The 19101-nt window shown below is 36.8% G+C and overlaps 1 protein-coding gene across 3 annotated transcripts in view; it reads right to left on the bottom strand.

The window, feature by feature from the left end:
- Window positions 1-1642: 1642 nt before the first annotated feature.
- Window positions 1643-19101, bottom strand: part of Abca3 (ATP binding cassette subfamily A member 3) — a 199481-nt gene continuing 182022 nt past the window's right edge. For all 3 annotated transcript variants that reach the window (XM_083110291.1, XM_083110289.1, XM_083110290.1), the window contains exons 31-33: window positions 16893-16998; window positions 10359-10510; window positions 1643-7167 (exon numbers count right to left, since the gene is read on the bottom strand). In XM_083110291.1, the coding sequence (XP_082966417.1) occupies window positions 7135-7167; window positions 10359-10510; window positions 16893-16998 (291 nt within the window). In that variant the 3' untranslated portion in view covers window positions 1643-7134. The remainder of the gene's footprint in view (window positions 7168-10358; window positions 10511-16892; window positions 16999-19101) is intronic.

Raw genomic sequence — 19101 nt, forward strand, 5'->3', positions numbered from 1 at the left:
CCTTGTTTACCTGTTGTAAGCCTTGTAGCCTCAATATATCAGGAAGTGGAAGTCTGCTTAACACTCGACTGTGCATAATTCAAATACCTGAGATGAGTGGACAGTTGGTGTAAACAAGTGAATGAACCTTGGTGAATTGAAGCTTCTAGAGAAAGTTAAAATAAAATAAAGAATAATCCTATGGATTGATACGATAGTACAGATAATGTACATTTGTTGCTCTCCAACCTTGAACTGTAAATATCTGTCTCGTTTCTGGTGTGCAACGAGAAGAAGGTTGCAGGACCCTGAACCAGGACACTAAATAAAATTTCCTCACGAACAAAATCTGGCAAGATAAAGAAAAGATAGAGAATGGATCGTGGCATAGTTGTAAAAAGCTTGTCGCTGTGTAGGCATACTCCCTTTTATTTGAAATATTTCTGCTGGTGAAGCAAAAATAAGATTTCAACCTAATGTACTTTTATTTCCTGAAAATATTCCTTTGAATTAGATTTCCCTCTTCCAGAGACTCACGTTTTCAAATTATGCTATATTTTACCATTATGCCAAAAACAGGGTGCCAAGAAAGATGAAACTGTGCTAGGTTTAGTACCATTTCGCTGGGATTTGCATCACTGGTTGAGGAAACCCTTGATGCTTCCTCGCTGGATGCTTTAAAATCGCAACTTCCCCCTGCCCGTTTTCCACTTCTGACCCATCTGTTTGTAGTGCTCCCAGCGAGGTTCCTCAGGTGGGGCATCAAAGCCTTTGGACTGCAGCTGGAGCGAGTGAAGCTAACTTAGTCAATTGTACGTACATTAAGCTCATAATTTTGTAACGTGCATTACTATTAAACTCCTAAAAAGTAGACAACTGGAAGCAAGTATAAATGAACTATAGGAAGTTCCTCACTTCCTACATGGATTAATCGCCCTTGGATTCAACAACTGGCTTTCAGTGCCCATTTGATTGGTTAGCATGCATCACATGACTATACACCACACCACATATGACCATACACTGCTCCAGAATGTAGTGCAAATGGTGCTGACACTAAATTAACAAAGTAGATGATTTGATGTTGCACTTTGTAATCAACTAGACACATGGGTGCAAAGAGGCAAAGTGCAGTGAATTAGACAGGACTATTAGGACATCTCGAAACCCTGGCCTTAAGGCACAGTATTAGACCTACCTGTATGGCAGAGTGGTTAGCACAGTGCTACGATGCCAGTGTTCCTGGGGTCAAATTCCAGTCTGGGTATGGGAGTTCTTTGTGAGTGTCCATTCATCATATGAGGCCTTGCGGATGTTAGGGTGAACTCTCTAAATACAAATTGTGGGTTTTGGCAGTTTTCTAGTCTGTCCTATTATAAAGCACGTGTAATGCCCTATGCTAAGCAAATTTGATAATATTAGAGGCGAAGCAGACTCCTGTCTGACGCTGCTTGAGTTCCCACAGACTTAATGCACATGATTCAACATTTAAAAAAATCGACCTTTGTTGAGTTTGTCCTTAATATCCACAGTGCCTTATATCATCACAATTAGACAAAAGTTGCAGAAAAGAATTAAGGCACAAATGCTATAGCTGAAAGAAATCACTCTGAAAACAAGCCATTAAAGAACTACAACAAATAACAAAAGACCACGATTCTTCAAAACATATACTTTATTAGTTGCAGGAAAGTATAACTACAATGTACAAATAACTAACATCATAAAAAATACAAGATACATTATATATGTATAAATTATGCATAACACATTTTTTACAAGCACCGCATATGATACATCTTCCATAACATTCACAAATGAACAACCGATAACAATTTTTTTCTATGCGCAATATTCTAAGTACACAAAAATGGTGTATTAAAAATTCAACAGTTCAACATTCAATGTGTGGTTTAATATTGTGGCCCTGCTAATAACGTGAATTAAAAAATATATGATGTGAAATAAAGTATAATAAGTGGATACAGTTTCATGTAAAAGTGCAGAAAATTAAAAGTTCATTATATTCTTTTGTTCCTTGCATCCTGTACATTCTGTACACGCAAAATAGTTTTAATGGCTATTGACTATTTTTAAGTGATTTGTGTCTCATTTTAGATATCTGCCCAAATTAACCCCTCTATGCATAAGGGGGACTCCCCAAAAAATGTATTTTTTCAGATGTACCTGAAGTAGGTTGATGAAATTGAAAGTCGGGAATTAATATATTTAATTATGGTGTGATTTTGGTTGTAAAACATTTGAATATGTTTGTAAACGTTTTCAATGAAACTTTTGTTTACTGGCTTCCTGAATGACTCATTTGTGAATGTGCAAAAAAATAAATAAAATGGAATATCATAGGAAATAGTTACATTAGAAAAGTTTGTAACTAAATTTGACAGTTTATTTATGTTGTTCTAGATAATTTTTCCACCTGTTCAAGCAGCTCCGGTGCCCACTCAGCATCATAGAAAGTGGGTACCTAGAGGACACTGCAGAGTAAAGGCAGCCAGGGGCATGGTGCTTATCACATTACCCCCACCTTCGGCCATAACCAAGAAAGTGGGGGGCCCAAACTCCACACCCCCTATATGCCTTCATGGCATAGTGCGAGCACAGGGGAGCACTTTACACTTTTACTTCTTCTACTTCTTCTAGATGTGAAACTGTGTATCAGTTAATTGAGAAAAAAAATGAATCTCTTTAAAGCTGCATAGCTTATAAATTCTAATATTTCTTCAGTTATGTTTATACTTTATACACTAAAAATATGTTCTCTCAATTTCCGTATTTTACTGTGAATGGAAAATTAACGAGGATATTTTGCTAACGTCGAATTACTTTCATATTTGGGAAATGAGTGACGTGGTAGTAAATTAAATACAGAGGTGTTGGAACAAGCAATGCACCCCTTTATGAACAATTAAAAAAATATATACAGGAATTCATAAAGCAAGGCAATATATATCTATAAATAACCATACGTTAGTCCTTCCATCCCATTGATAGAATGTAGTAGCAGTAAATCATGAAAAGTGTACAACAATCATAATTTAGAAATTTTTCGGAAGGGTTCAGGATATTGATTTTACATAAGCACAAAATCACTTAAAAGTCCTTAACTGTTGCACATAAAGTTACAAACAAATTATTATATGAAATTAGCGATATTGACTTTTTCACAAAGTGCACTTTTATATAAGAATATCCTGTGTTGATGAAAAACAAGTATTTCTGATGCTATTCCTAAGTAATAGTGCCAATGAAACACAACTCCTCTAAAATATAAAATTAGCATTAGAGTGAAATTTGCATAAATTCCAAAGTTGAAGAAATAAGAGCAAATAGAAGGAAGTAAAATATGTACTGCTACACTCAACTACATTTCTTCCTCAATTGCACAGGAGAAAATCATATTGAAGTGAAATTCCGTAATTTAAAGTTTGTTACATACTCCCTCTGTCCCATAATTATAGTCCAGTATGCCAAAATGGTAGTACAGAAATAACAGACGAAGAGGCAGATGGAAAGCACAATTTGTACTGATCCTTGAATAATAAAGTTGTATGACTCATTCCCTTGTTTCATGTTCTTCTTCTGTATACACCAATGTCACAGTTTGAATATCGGGCAATTATTATGAGACAACAAACAAAGGTGTACCGGACAATAATTATGGGACAGAGGGAGTATTATTTATTTGTAATAAAATTTATTGAACATCAAGGATACTTAGATGTATACTATAGACATGGTCAAAGAATAAGTTCAAAAGGATGAAACACCTTTGCACATTTAGTATAAAGCAACTATTTATGATTAGGAGTAACCAAATACCGCTCCTTGGGAAATAGAACAACCTAAGTACTTCTGAATATTTGTAAATTTTAAAATATAGCTTTTAATTTGAACTATACCATATCAAGTTGGTACCTGGGGCCAACTGTGGGGAGTAAAGGCAGCTGGAGCATGGTGCAGATCACATCACCGCCAAAATAGCCGAGAGCGAAGGCTTTAAATATTAATAATTTCACATAAGATTATTTAAAATGAAAATTTATATCTTTCCACAATGCTGATGCCAAAATAATGAAAATTTTGCATTGGGAAAATATCACGGTATTTTTGAAGACCTTGCAACATCCTCGGACTTCGTATATAGGACATGTACCAGTCAAGAAAAAGTAAAATCAAGGTCAAGAAATTAATAAATTATACTTGTGGCTAAGATTTTTTGTTAACACAATGATGACCAGCTGAATTGTCTCTTATTCTTAATTTACGATGATAATTTGAGCAGTTGACTGAGTGATAGCTGTTTTGCTTTATTATTTTTTTAATAATATTGATGTGGAATTTGGTGCATCTTCTGCTCTTAAGGAACTGCAGGTTCTTAGTTTCAAAGATAAGTTCACAAAGTTGTCTCAAATGAGTCCTTTAAAATACAAAATTTTCTATGGTACTTCATGTAGCATACATCTAGCCAATAATCCAAGTTCTGTCCTCTGACAATCCATCATAAAGAGTTATTTTATACTAAGCATGTATAGTTGTTTCATTCTTCTTGACATACCCTGTACTTATTTGTATTTTCATAAAATTATGATTACTAATTACTTCCATGTTCAAACTACTTGAACAATTTTGTAAACTATTACAACATTGACAATGATTTTTCAAGATCTATTATGTATTATGCTTCTTAAGTGTATTACTTTTCTGATATATATTTTATTGTATTTTCGTAATATTTTTCCTTATCAAATGCTTCCCACCATTAGCATTACTACTTCAAAAACAAAACCGGTTTACAGGAGCAAATTTCGGCCTTGAATTGTACCACACTCTTGCAATTCTTAATTTTAAATCACTTTGAATTTTCAATACTGAGAAATATTTTATTTTCCTTATCGTACATAAGGCAACTAATGTAATACTATTTGAAAAGAGAGAGCGAGAGAGAGAGATAGAAATGTTTATTTTGTTTCAGTATAAATTAGAATTTGAACAAGAATACTAGCAAATGTATAAACTAACTGTAACGCACACAAAGTTATTAAATTTAGGCATACCTTACTTAATAACTTTTACTTCAACAGTGAGGAGATATAAATATACTTATTTCTATATGCTCGCTACATATACCCTCTTTACTTCGAACCCTAGTGGAGCCTACTGGCTAGATATAAGTTCTATGAAAAATGTTTTTAGAATATTTTTAAATCACAATTTTTGTAAATTTATTTCAATATGTTTTAAATGCATTAGGAACTGCAGCAAAGGGTTTAGAGTTACGAGAAAGAATAACAAGATAATATATGTATATAAAAGGTTTTTACGAGTTTCAACTTTTCTGCACTGACCAGGTGAATTACAAAAGATAAATAGTTTAGAGGTAACAAATTTCCTTTCTCCATTGGAGATTGCAGAGATTTTCCTTTACTCAAACACACATGCAAATTTTAAGCTCTGTTTTACGTAACGTTACAGATCAATAAAAAAACTACAAATAATTTGGCACATTCAAAAATGTGTAAAGGAAAATTATTTTCAGCTTTTCTGTTTGATAAATAATATTTGTGTATTTAAGTGTACCAAGAGCATAATTATAAAAATAAGGGTGTTGAATTAGCATCTTGAATAACTATCTCCATCATCTTGTAGAGAAATACTTTCTTTTGTCAGGAACAAGTTATTTGAAATGTATCAGTTTTTATTAACAGCAGCTTAGATTTGGTAGCAATTGATAAATTAATGAAGCGTAATGAATCTGCGAACTTTGAAAAGAAATTTCTTATTTTTAAACCAGATTATTCTTAGTGTAGAGTAGCGGTTCTTAACCTTTCACTTGTCACAGAACCTCCTTAAATATATTTTGTTATGCACTGAAATCTTAAACTAATAAGAGCAAGCAGTGGAACATATTAATTATTAATTCAGTTTATTTAATAATTGACTGAATTTCTTTCAAACCTTCACAAAAAGTTTAAAAACTTTAACATTTCTTCGAGCCTTTGTGGATCTGCTATGAGAGTACGGCAACCCCTGGGGTCCCTGAACCAGAGATCAAGAACTGCTGGTGCAGATTATGCACTCAATTGCTCAAGATAATGAACACTATGTTCATAAAAAATATTTATGAATAGATATATTCACATTTGAGTTGAAAACTGACACATGTGTTGTTGGAATTGCTAATGGAATGTATGAATATCAATCTTATATTCTTCTATAAATTCTAAAGACTTATCTGATCTTAAAAATACACCATCTTAACTAAGTTTTCAAATAGATTTTAACTCCAAGATGACAGATATATTTTTCTCGCAAGGAGCTACAAAATTTCAAACCTCTGTTAAATAAAGACATTTCAAAGTAACAATTTAAGTTACTCATACAGGAAGTCACATGCTACAGTACTGTTAAAAATACAATGTCAGAAAATCGTATGTTCTATTTATCTTACAATTTCAGCAAAATGAGTCTCATAATCTATTGAAAGAAATTATAAAAAAAGATGCTTCAGTCAGCCATCTTTCAATTTTTTTAATTTAATTTTTTATGGCATGAAACAGATGTTTTCACAGCAAGAAGAACTCTTACAATTACAAACAGAATTTTGGGCTCTGGAAAACAGTATCAGATACATGTCCATTTATATCAGAGAACATACGTACTGAAAGAGCTGAAGACAGTACTCTGGATTGATTGGGTATAAATTAGTGAACAGACCCTGCTGTTATCTGTAGAAGGGTGGTTAATAACCTGGAATAACTGTAACAATAACAACGATAACAACACAGAAACAGTAGCTATCATAATCAATTATCACCTTTGTTTTACTAGAGTAGAAGGCACTGTCATTGTTGAAACAACAGTTACAAAATCAACATTAGGCATAAATTCTCAACATTGCTTTAACAGTTTTACTAGCATCATAAAATTAAGTAAAACTATTATCAGATTGACTGAAGTGGAAGCCACAAGACTTTGTCCTACATGTCTTGAGGCAACTGAACTACATATGTGGCTCCTTCATATCACAGACACACAAGGAATTTGTTGTGCAGCAGAGTCCCCCAGAATCACAGATACTTTGCTTTACAAAAATACTGCAGTGATCAATCTTCATATAATACTTTTTTATATCTCTTACCTTTGGTGTTTTGTAAATGTTAAAAATACCTGAAAGGAAAACGGACGTGGGTTAGTTATTTAAAAAAAAGCTATTTATTTCTAAATGTGCTTTTTTGTTGTTTTCTGTGAATTATTTGCTACTTTCCAATATACCACAAAAGTTGCGGAGTTCTAGTCGGTAGGACATCTGACTGCTATGCTTGAGACCTGAGTTCGATTCCCAGGTTGGGTGATCTAGAGTCAGAAGCCTTGTCCCCGCATAAAGTGACTCTGAGGCAAATCAGCCTGAAATCAATGAATCCCTGAGAGGGTGCGGTGTGAGGTAAAGGCAGCTGGAGCATGGTGCTGATCACATCACCTCCAAAATGGCTGAGATCGAGAATGTGTAGGGCCCTACCCCCCACATTCCCTAAATGTGCCTACATGGCACAGTACTATTTGCATGGGGGAGGGAGGGACTTTACCTCTTAATATATCACAGTAGCCATGTTCCTGCTGTGGTTTATTTTCTATTTTCTCCAAGTTTCAATTGCTGACCTCCATGGCGGAGTGGTTAGTACAGCACACTATGATGCCAGGGGTCTCGGGTTTGAAACCTAGGCTGGGCATGGGTGTTCTTTGTGAGTGTCCCTTCATCAATTTCATCATATCATTACTCATCTTCATATTTGCGATTAGTCAAAAGTGGCAGAAAATCAAAGTAAAATAAACCAAATCAATCAATTCAAGTTTCCGTTACACACTCCTAATACAAATGCTTAGAATTAATTGAATTTCAGACTTTCTGACAATGTATAGAATGTTTTTCTGTGATTATTGTGAAATATGCGAGGCGCATCCAGAAAGTAAGTTACGAAAGTGCCCCAAGATGGCACGAGTGGTCAGAGAGGGACGCGCTTGCGCAGGAGTGGAGGAGGAACACGTAGCCATAACCTGGAGCAAGCACAGTTGTGTGGAGTCAGTGGTTACAGAACTGTGGTACGGGAAACATGCCTGCGTGCATACAGTCTCCCGCCGAGTGCGAGGTACGCACTGTAATCAGGTTTCTCCATGCTAAGAAGCTGTCGGCGTCAGAGATCCCCCAGCAGATATGGTGATGCCTGAATTGGTGGAAAGCATGCAGTAAGCAATGCTGCAGAACTGGCGGTATACAATGTCCTAACTCTCATATCAGTTTCCGCAGATCTCCCGTTCCTTGCTGCATGAGATCATCACCCAGCGACTGCAGTTTCTCACGTTGTATGCATGATGGGTTTCGTCGTGGACATTGGTGCAGCCTGCTGTGCATTTTCTACACCATCTTCGAACAATTCCTTCACTAATGCCATTCTGTCCATACACTTCACACAACTGACGCCGACATCTTCTTAGCATGGAGAAACCTGATTACCGCGCGTACCTCCCACTCGGCAGGAGACTCTATGTGTGCAGCCACGTTTCCTGTACTACAGTTCTCTCACCACTGACTCCACACAGCTGCGCTTGTGCCAGGTTATGGCTACATGTTCCTCCTCCGCTCATGCGCAAGAGCGTCCCACTCTGACCACTTGTGCCATCTTGGGGCACTTTCGGAACTTACTTTCTGGATGCACCTCGTATACCAAGAACTATGCTGAAAAGTGTTGAAGTGATGTTATTGAATACACTAAGTCACACAGATTTTGGTTTTCATTTGTAAGTGTTCGACTTTCAATCTCAGCACCCAAGTTCCCAGTTTCAATTCATTGCATTTCAGGAGATGCCAGCCACAGTGGCATAGTGGTTAGCATAGTGTGCTATGATGCCAGGGGTCCCATGTTCAAATCTCAGCCTTGGCATGCATGTTCTTTGTGAGTGCGGGCTCATCAATTTCATCGTATCATCACTGATCTTAATTCATTCTTAGTTTTGGACTTTTAACCACTGTCTGAATTTTAAAAATACCAGCATTTCGGAGGCTGATTCTGCCTTCGTCTTCAGGGTAGTGTGTGATCTACTAAATCATACTTCAATCCCTGGAGATATGATGTGTTTGGGGACGGTGTCTATATGGAGAGTAAGAATAAATGGTTGCCTTGAAGAATTATTCTCGGTGGCCAAGGCTCCACCTCGTTTGCCAGTCACAAGGACCTCTTGTACAGTCATGGACACTTCTGGGTTGTAACAACACCATTGACTTTCAATTAAATCATTACAACCCAGATGTGTCCATGACTGTACATGAAGGTGCCAGGGAAGATTATCAGTGGCCCAGACTCCACTTCTTCTGGTGGTCTCGTCACACTTTACAGATACATCTCCAACCCTGGTCTGGCCAGTTAGCATACAAGCGAGGATCAGTGTAGCACACACACTGGGAGAACTGTATGTCCACAACCATTCACGTTCTGACAGTTGCACGTAAGTGTTGCAATTTTGGGGTCGATTTCCAGCAGTATCAATCCTTTGACAAGGTGAAGCCTGGGCCTCTGCAATATAATCCTCCCTGGCAGCTTCATGTACAAGAGGTCCTTGTGACCAGATGGAGCCTTGGCCACCGAAATTAATACTCCAATGAAAACGATTGTTTCTCACGCTCCATACAGACACTGTCCCCAAACACATCACGTATCCAGGGATTGAAGTATGATTTAGTATATTACACACTACCCTGAAGTCGGAGGCAGAATCAGTCTCTGAAACGTTGGTATTTTTAAAATTCACAGTGGTTAAAAGTCCAAAACTAAGAATGAATGAATTACCACTGATCAGCTACAAAAAAGAGCCGATCTTCATCTCCGCGATTAGCCAAAAGTAGCAGAAGAGCGTCAGGAAATAACAAAAAATTAAATCAAATTAAATTTCAAGACATGTATGAACCGAGTGTGAACATTTTGGAATCTTGATGACATCAAGGAAATAGCATAACTGTTCCAGACAGACTTCAGACAATGAACAGAATGCTTTTCTGTGATTACTTTGAAATGCACATGGACTACGCTGAAGAATGTTGCAATTAGCCAAAAGTGGCAGGAAAGTCATGAAATGTATCAAAAATACAAGTTCCAGAATAAGCTCATGTCAATATGTCCCATGGCAAGCTAATGAAATAGTTGAAATTCTACATATGCACCCCATCGCTAATGAACTATTCTGGAGCCCATACTTTTGAAATTTATCTAATAATTATCAAAATTACCCATTAATTACAATGACTCACACTGGTAAACCAGGTACTGAAAATTGAAAATTGAAAATGTAATAGTAGAAGAACACTGTACCTGCTCTAGACTAGTCTGGCCAATTGAATAATCTTCAATGTTCAGCCTTTTCTTTGCTTCCTCCATCATGCCAAACATCCGTGACCATGGCAGTTCAGGGTTGGGTATATAATAAGTTAACATACCCTGGTACGATTCCCTAATGATGGCACCTGCAATGATAGGAAAGTTTATGAGAAACATGAAGAGAGGATATCAGTCGAAAGCTGCTTTCTACAAAGACAAGGATGGAAATCTAATTGGATACAAAAGCAAAATGCTGGAAAGATTATTTCTGTGAATTACGTAATGGAAATAAAGAGGATGCTCCGAATATGATGTATTGTAACAGCCGATACCAGTGGTATCGGTATCGGAAAGTATCAGTTCGAATTCATCTACCAATACCAGCATATTGGTCTTTCACAGGCTCCACAAACATGCTGCATAACACTTTTGTGGAGTCTAATTACTCCTGGAAATTATGCAAAATTCAAATTTTCTGTGTATTTTGCACCAATTTTACACGAAAAACTGTATTTTGTGATTACATAATATATATTTTAATATTTTGATGTAATTCTTGAATATTCTAAAGCCCAGGGATCCCAGGTTCGAATCCCAGCCCAGGCATGGATGTTTGTGAGTGTTCATTCATCATATCATCATCACTCATCCCCAGCTTTGCCAATTAGCTAAAAGTGGCACAAACAGAGAAGTAAAGTAAAGCAAGTCAATCAATATTCTAAAGCAAGTTTCTTGGTGAATTGATGCATATAATTGGAGATTTTTATTTACACACCAGTATTCATATTCTTTATTTCCATTGACCCAAGTCCATAGGTATAGAAATCGTCATATAACAATACATACAGTAATAAAATATTAATACAATTTTAGACAAGGATTACAGTAATGATTTTAAGAACTACTACATGAAGGAAACCAAATACACTAATAAAATATTAATGCAATTATAGACAAGAATTACATTAATGATTTGAAGAACTTCTACATAAATGAAGAATACACTATGGGAGTGAAATTACATACAATATTTAAGGCGAGCACAATAATAAGCGAAGAAAATTTTTTAGTGCAAAAATAAAATTTAAAAGTAAATATGTAACTTATACAACATGGAAGAATGCAATATATATACAGAACCGATTAATGATCATTTAGGTGCAATAATAGCATATAGTGAATACTTCGTACATGATAATATAAATAGTATAATTCCATTTTCTGTACAACCGAACTCTATTGATCATTGTTTTGAACAAATTTTAATTATTGTGATTTTCAAGTATCGGTATCGGTGGGAATCGGTAAGAGTATCGGCATCGGTATCAATTCAAAGTGGTATCGGCTCAGCCCTAGAAAATGTGAATGGAAGTGAAAGAAATAAATCGGGATGATGACAACACCAACCTTAGAAGTAGTCAGAAACTCAATCAAAGCATTAAAGAACAATAAAGAATCAGGAGAAGATGATATAGAATCAGAATTGCTGAAATATGCTGGACAGAAAGTGGAGAAGGTCATCCATAAATTGATAAAGGACGTGTGGACAAAAGAAAAAATGCCCTGTGATTGGAATGTGGGAATAATTTGACCCATACACAGCCCCTGCTCTAGGAATTTTACCACCCCATGCAATTTTACTTCTAGCTGCTCCCACCCCAAAATACATACAAGGAAAACGTAATGTATGAACAACTAAGCTTGTTATCCGTGGCAATTTCACATGGTATAACCAATGTTTAACATAATAAAATGAAAGAATACATAATGTGAGAAGATATGTTATTCATAAATAAAACATAATATATATTTAAGCCTAATAATAATAAAATATATGTTGCATTTACTCAGCATACTTTCTGCCGACTGCAGAACTCTCAGCTCTCCTGTTTTGTTTCACTATTTCTTCATGACTATTTATACTGTACACAATTATGCACATTTTCCAACAAAAGCAGAAGACAGAATTTTTTTCTATTTAATAAACCAGCCACGTTGTGTCAATATGTTCTCCATTACTTAATTCACGAGTGAAATGTCCAGGTGAAAATTTCCTACCATTAGAGCTGTGAGGGAACATAAAATCAGGTTTCGGTCTCTACGGTGGGTCTTCTTTAATGATCTCCACTCTTTCCGCGTCACTCAAATGTGGATTCTTCATACAGTTCCACATCCTGAGCACCGACAAAAGGAGATTCTGTTTCACTTTCTTGCTGAAATACACCATTATCATCAGGATCGCAATTAGAGCAACCTGCCATGAGTTCAGAATCACCACTTTCGAATTTTTCGGCTTTCACTACATCGCTTGCCTCAAGTTTCAGGAATGTGGGTAAAGCTCCACTTTGTTTTTCTATATTGTGCTCCTTTTCTCATTTGCGTTTACGATATTCTGCACCCGAGAGTTTCTTTCCTTTTATCAGACATACATTAGTTTACAATTACAAATGCAACAAATAATTTTTTTAATCTGTTACAACGACTTGACAAACCAGTTATTTTAACGACAGCAGAAATACACAAGTCTCTCAATACATTGTCACACTCAAACGTGCACGCATTCTCACACACGACGTACACTAACTGCACTCTCATTACACTGTCGAGATCGTAAATGAGGTGCATGCAGCAACGACAAAAACAGCAGATATTTGTACTTACTTACTATTGCGACTTGTGCAATTCGCCAATACATAGCATCACCACCTTTCATGATCAACACGTCAAAGAACAACGCAGCTCTATTTCCGACTACTGAATGCGACACGCCAGTTTAACTCAAACCTCGATAACATGTGACGGGTGTGGAGGACGGGCAGACTGGTGCGCGATCAAACAATAGATAGCGCTGTAACTTGGCACCGCACACGCACAGTAGACGTTGCTTACCATTTTCTCAGACAAAACAATAATAGCTGCTTTTGTAAGGGGACAAATAATATAAACTTTTGTTTCGCAGTTAATCTTTGCTCTTCTTATCAGTTTCTGCTTTATACTGCATATGCAAATGGATTTAATTTGAATTTTGTCCACCCCAAGAAGACCAAACTGCCTCAAATAATGCAGCTTCCATTTTTTATACATTTTGCCGCCCCCTTGAGCTTGCAGCCCCGTGCAAATGCACGTGTTGCACGTACGGTAGAGCCAGCCCTGCCCATACATAAGAAAGGGGATAAATCACTTTGTGAAAACTACCATGGGATCACTTGACTGAATGGAAATAAAAGGTGTTTGGTAAAGGTATTAGCCTCACGATTGGAACTCTGGATGGAAATAATATTTGGGAATTACCAAGCAGAATTCAGGAAACATCGCTATACATTGGACTAGATATTTTTTATAACAAGGACTGGGAAAATTCTAACAGTTGGGCTGAAAAGTTCGTAGGCTAACATAGTAAAAAATATTTTTTTTGACAAAATTCGATTTTATTATTCAATATAGTTGCCTTCGAGGGCGATACAACGATTATAGCGGTCATACAATTTTTCGATGCCATTTTTATAGTACGATTTCTCTTTAGCCTCAAAATAGGCCTCAGTTTCGGCGATTACCTCTTCATCAGTGCTAAATTTCTTTCCAGCGAGCATTCTTTTAAGGTCTGCAAACAGGAAAAAGTCACTGGGGGCCAGATCTGGAGAATATGGTGGATGGGGAAGCAATTTTATTATGGTTGAATATTGCTAAACATTGCTCTGAATCATCAAAACGTTGTTGCTTTTGATCGATTGTGAGCACGTGCGGCACCCATTTTGCACACAGCTTTCGCATGTTCAAATATTCATGCACAATATGTCCAACACGTTCCTTTGATATTTTTAAAGTTTCAGCTATCTCGATCAACTTCACTTTACGATCATTTAAAATTATTTTGTGGACTTTTTTGATGTTTTCGTCGGTAACAGCCTCTTTGGGACGTCCACTGCGTGCATCGTCTTCGATGCTCATTTCGCCTCGTTTAAATTTAGCAAACCACTTCTCAATGGTTGATTTTCCTGGTGCAGAGTCCGAATAATGTTTATCAAGCCAAGCCTTGGCTTCAACAGTATTTTTTTTCGCCAAAAAGCAATGCTTTATTAACACACGAAATTCTTTTTTATCCATTTTTTCACAATAACAAAAGCTGCTTCACTCACAATGCTATATCTCACAAACTAATTATCCGGCAGCTGTGAAATTTATACATGTATCTTTTGAAGGTTAGTACTAAGTAAAAATCACATGGATTTAATTCTAGTAACGCCATCTATGAGTCAGCCTACGAACTTTTCAGCCCAACTGTTATAAGTATGATAAACAACTTCATCAGCTGTATGTAAACAGAACTAAGATCAACTGAATTATGACGAAACTTGGAATCCCACAGAAACTGATTAGGTTGACAGAAATGAGCATGAAAACAACAGAATGCAAGGTCAAGATGGAGCAGGATGTGTCGGATAAGTTCTTAGTTGCTTAGACAGGGAGATGCTCTCTCTACACTGCTCTTTAAATTGATACTAGAAATGTCAATTGCCCATCAATCCTGGAGAAATAATGCTTAATAGATTATTACAAGAGGTGGCAAATGCTGATGATTTAGCAATAATCGCAAGGAATAAACAAGCTCTTGAAGAGAACTATTGTTTGCTAGAAGAAAAAGTATAGGACCTAGGATTGAAAGTGCATATAAGTAAAACAAAATGCACAAAGATAAGAGATGCAGGGGGAACCAGAAGGCAGACTTATCCAAAACTCAATGGAACAAGAGTATCGAAGAGTTCAAAACAATAACAGCAGACAATAAGACATCAGGAAAGGATAAGTGGGAATCAATGCTATCACACCTTGCAAAACTAAATCCAGGAATGTAAGCAGGTACTTGAAAATAAAAAATATATACAATAATACTGAGACTTATAGTTATGTATGGCTCAGAATGTTGGGTATTGACAACTAGAGAAGAAGATTGGCTGTTAAGGTGGGAAAAGAAGATCCTAGGTCACCTTATAATCAAGGCGTCCTGGGTTCGATACCTGGTGGAGGCACATAGTGCTTCGGATCCCACTTTAAACTGTAGGTCCAGTCCCAATTAGCCTTACTGTGCATAAAGTGGACTTAAAAAAACACAAACTCAAGAAGATCCTAAGAAAGACATTTGGAGCAGTAAGACACGAGAACGGACGAAGAAGGACAAATGCTGAAGTGCAGGAAGTGTTTGGCCAGATTGATATGATAGTGAAAATTAAGCAGGGGAGAAGAAGTTTAGGTTGGTCATGTGCAGAGAATAGTGGAAACTTAGATCGTGATGAAGATATTCATAGGATAACCCAAAGGGAGAGCTACAAAGCCAGCCCTGGCTTTGCCTGATTATTTTATTCTTCTGCTTTACCTATGTGGAATTGTGTCTGTCACTAGCCCCATCTAGTTTGTTACATGTTTTAACTCTCTTTTGCACTCATGTGTCTATAGTTGGTTACAGAGTGCAACACCAAGTTATCTACTTCATTGATTTGGTGTCACATAATGTATTTGGTGTCTGCACCATTTGCACTACATTCTGGAGTGGTGTACAGTGAGGTCACATGGTATATGTTAACCAATCAGATGTGCGTTTAAAGCTGCAGACAGGCATTTGTTCAATCTAAACTGCTATTCTTGCATACAGTACTTGGTTGAACAAAATTTCCTTGCACCAGCCTGACACTGGGATGCACCTGCACCACTCCTAGTGTCAAAAAGTACAGTGAACTGTGCTACTGAATGACGTTGATGATGCGCAGTATCTTGTAGTACAAGTAGATTTTTAAAATTCTGAATGCGAGTTTGTTTGTTGGTATTATTATGGTTGTGGACCAATCATCTATTATCTCCTATGCCATTGTGAATGATTTAATTTTTCAACCAATCGGTTCAATTGCATACATTGCTAGTCAGGTATAATTATGAACCCACATACTGCAAAGATTTTAAGCAACGAGCAGTTGCTGAAAATATAGCACTTGACAAGAAATATGCTTTGCGTAGTCAGCATTAGAAGGGAAAATTAAGCATATATGATGAGGTAATTGTGTGTCTTCGTGTAGATTCAGGAGTTTCAGCTACTGATGTACATGACTGTGTTTTAGGTTTTCCCTTTTAAAAAAGACACTGCGAATTTGGAAATGTAGTTACAAAAACCAGGGCTTGTGAATTATATATACTTATAAACAACAAAATGGCAAAATTTTGCACCAAATTACTGGTTATTTTTTATACATCAGATCGGTTAAATTGTCAGTAATTGTGCTGAATTTTTATACATTTTTCCAAATTTTAAATCAATTTTTTCCATGTTTCAGTCTTTCCCCAGATCTTGCTAACAATAATTTTTCCAGCCCCAAAGGAGGATTGAGGCTTATCTGAAAATTTGGACAACAAAAGAAGGTAAATGTTGTGACTTTGTCTTGGATATTTTTATGATGAAAAAGTGTGATGATGTATCAACTTTCTTGTAGTTATTTTTCCTCTTAACTAGTAATAAAAAAAATATTCAAGTATTTTTCTTACTTGGAAATGATGAGGTAACAAACTGCTCTACTGGGAACAGGTCCACTTCTGTTACATTTATTGATGCAGATGATGATGAAGGATGAAGACCATTTGCGGTGGGTGCCTAAGGGAAGAAGAAAAACTCTTGTTAATACTTAATACGGATAGACCAACATTAAATTTTTGTCGATACTCATGAAGCACATATATAAAATTTATCAACAGCAATAACATATATCGGGTTCCCACGTTAGCGCTCTTGCCTTTGGTGAGAGCCGTCCCGGGTTCGATTCCCAGTGGGTGCCCCAAAATTTTCGGTGTTGACCCACCGTCGTGAGGACAATTGGGAAGCTCCTTTAAGAAGTAGCGGGCTCCGGTCACGAAAGCCAGAAGAACAGTGGTGATGAGACCCGATGTGCTGACCACGTGTCAACCCAATATAAAGCCGCTCTGTCAGACCCTGGCCCTTCGAGGGCTGTTTTACCATGGAGTTTATTCTACTGACTGATACAAAATTGCAAATGTTATGTGAAGAATATAAGTAACGTATGTATCCAGCTGACCACAATAGATTTTGTCTATTCAATGAGAAAACAGTAACTTGTGCAGAAATATTACATGAAGGGTCCCGGGTCTGATACCCAGTGGAGGCACATAGTGGTTCAGATTCCACTTCAAACTGTAGGCCCAGTCCTGATTAGCCTTACTGTGCATAAAGTGGACTTAAAAAAACACCAACCAACTTATATGAAGGGTTATTTTTTGGAACCTGTATAGAATAAAGATTCCTGGATCCAAAAAAAAAATCAAAAAGATGTTTTTTCTCTCTCTCGCATGCAAAACTGATCAATCAAAATAGCAAAAAATTTGCATTATACCTATTGATAATAAGGTCGAACAGCAATGGCTGCTGTTAAGTGAGTGAGGGAGTAAATTAAAATTTTGGGGTGCATTGGCCCACTTGGCCATTTTATACCTTTCACAATATACCGTATTTACGCGTGTAGAATGCACACTCTGGTTTTGGATGGGTAAAAGTGACAAAAAAATTATATCTCGTATATAATGCGCAGTACAATCCAGTTTCAAGAAATGGCTTGCTTAGTTGTAGGTTGTAAATCTGTTGCTATGCTGATCAAGAGTGAATGACGTCATACCTATTCAATTGCTCATTCCTTCTTTTTCAAAATATATACTTTTTCTTTCCGTGACTAATGTAACATTTATACGAGGCACATTCAGGACCTTCCAAATAGCAGTTAGCAGCACAAGATTTCTTCCATTAAGGAATTTACACACTCCATGTATGTCATATTATTTGGCCAGTAATACATTTTAATGTTTATTATCATTTTCCTTATGTTTTCTTTCATCCAAAGTACCATAAAAATCAGAACGTTTCTTCAGGTTTTGATGAACTTATTTCAACCACATTTCACATTAGTGTCGTTATCTTGTATGGAATACTGTTTCCATATTCAGAAACTGCAGGATTCAAGCTCTACAACGATGTATAACATGATAGGGTTCCGTAAACATGAAAAATCAATGCAAGTGTCCCAAAATCATGGAATGACCCTGTACGGTTTCATGTTGGCTGTCTGAATTATTCCGTGCATAATACGCATCACAGTTTTTGGGGGCAAAAATTTTGGAAAAAAAGTGTGCATTATACATGAGTAAATACGTTATGTGGTAAAGTTCCCTTATCTGAAATCCATATCTTAGAGTTAAGAAAGGAGTGTAAGGAGCACCTTTATAATGGTTGAAAGTGCAAGGTTGTACGACACACACAACACATTAAAGAGGTAAGGCATTAAACACTTCCTTAGGGTAAAAACACAGTGCGGCACAAGGACCCTTGCTAATCGAACGGAGCCCGGTCAAGCCATAAGAATGTCAGGATATAATGAATGAACCAGATGTCGGACAGGCACCTCGAACAAGCCTCTCCCACTCGAACTGGTCCCCATTCTTTCCGTTGAGCACGAAAAGAGGAGGGTGTCTTCCACGAAGGGGAGAAGTGACCTTGAGTGGACCAATCACAGGACCTTCCACTTGAAACAAGAGACCCAAGATCAAACCGTGTTTGATCTTGGGAACCTCTTGCGATGAGCGTGGCTCCACTATGTTTTCCCCCATTTAACTCCATGGTTTTGAATTACCAGAAACTTGTCCCTGCGAGTTTCTGGCGACGTGTGATGAAGGATGTGCTTCACTGTGTTTT

Source organism: Lepisma saccharinum, chromosome 24 (assembly GCF_977018435.1).
Source record: "Lepisma saccharinum chromosome 24, izLepSacc3.1, whole genome shotgun sequence".
NCBI lineage: Eukaryota > Metazoa > Arthropoda > Insecta > Zygentoma > Lepismatidae > Lepisma > Lepisma saccharinum.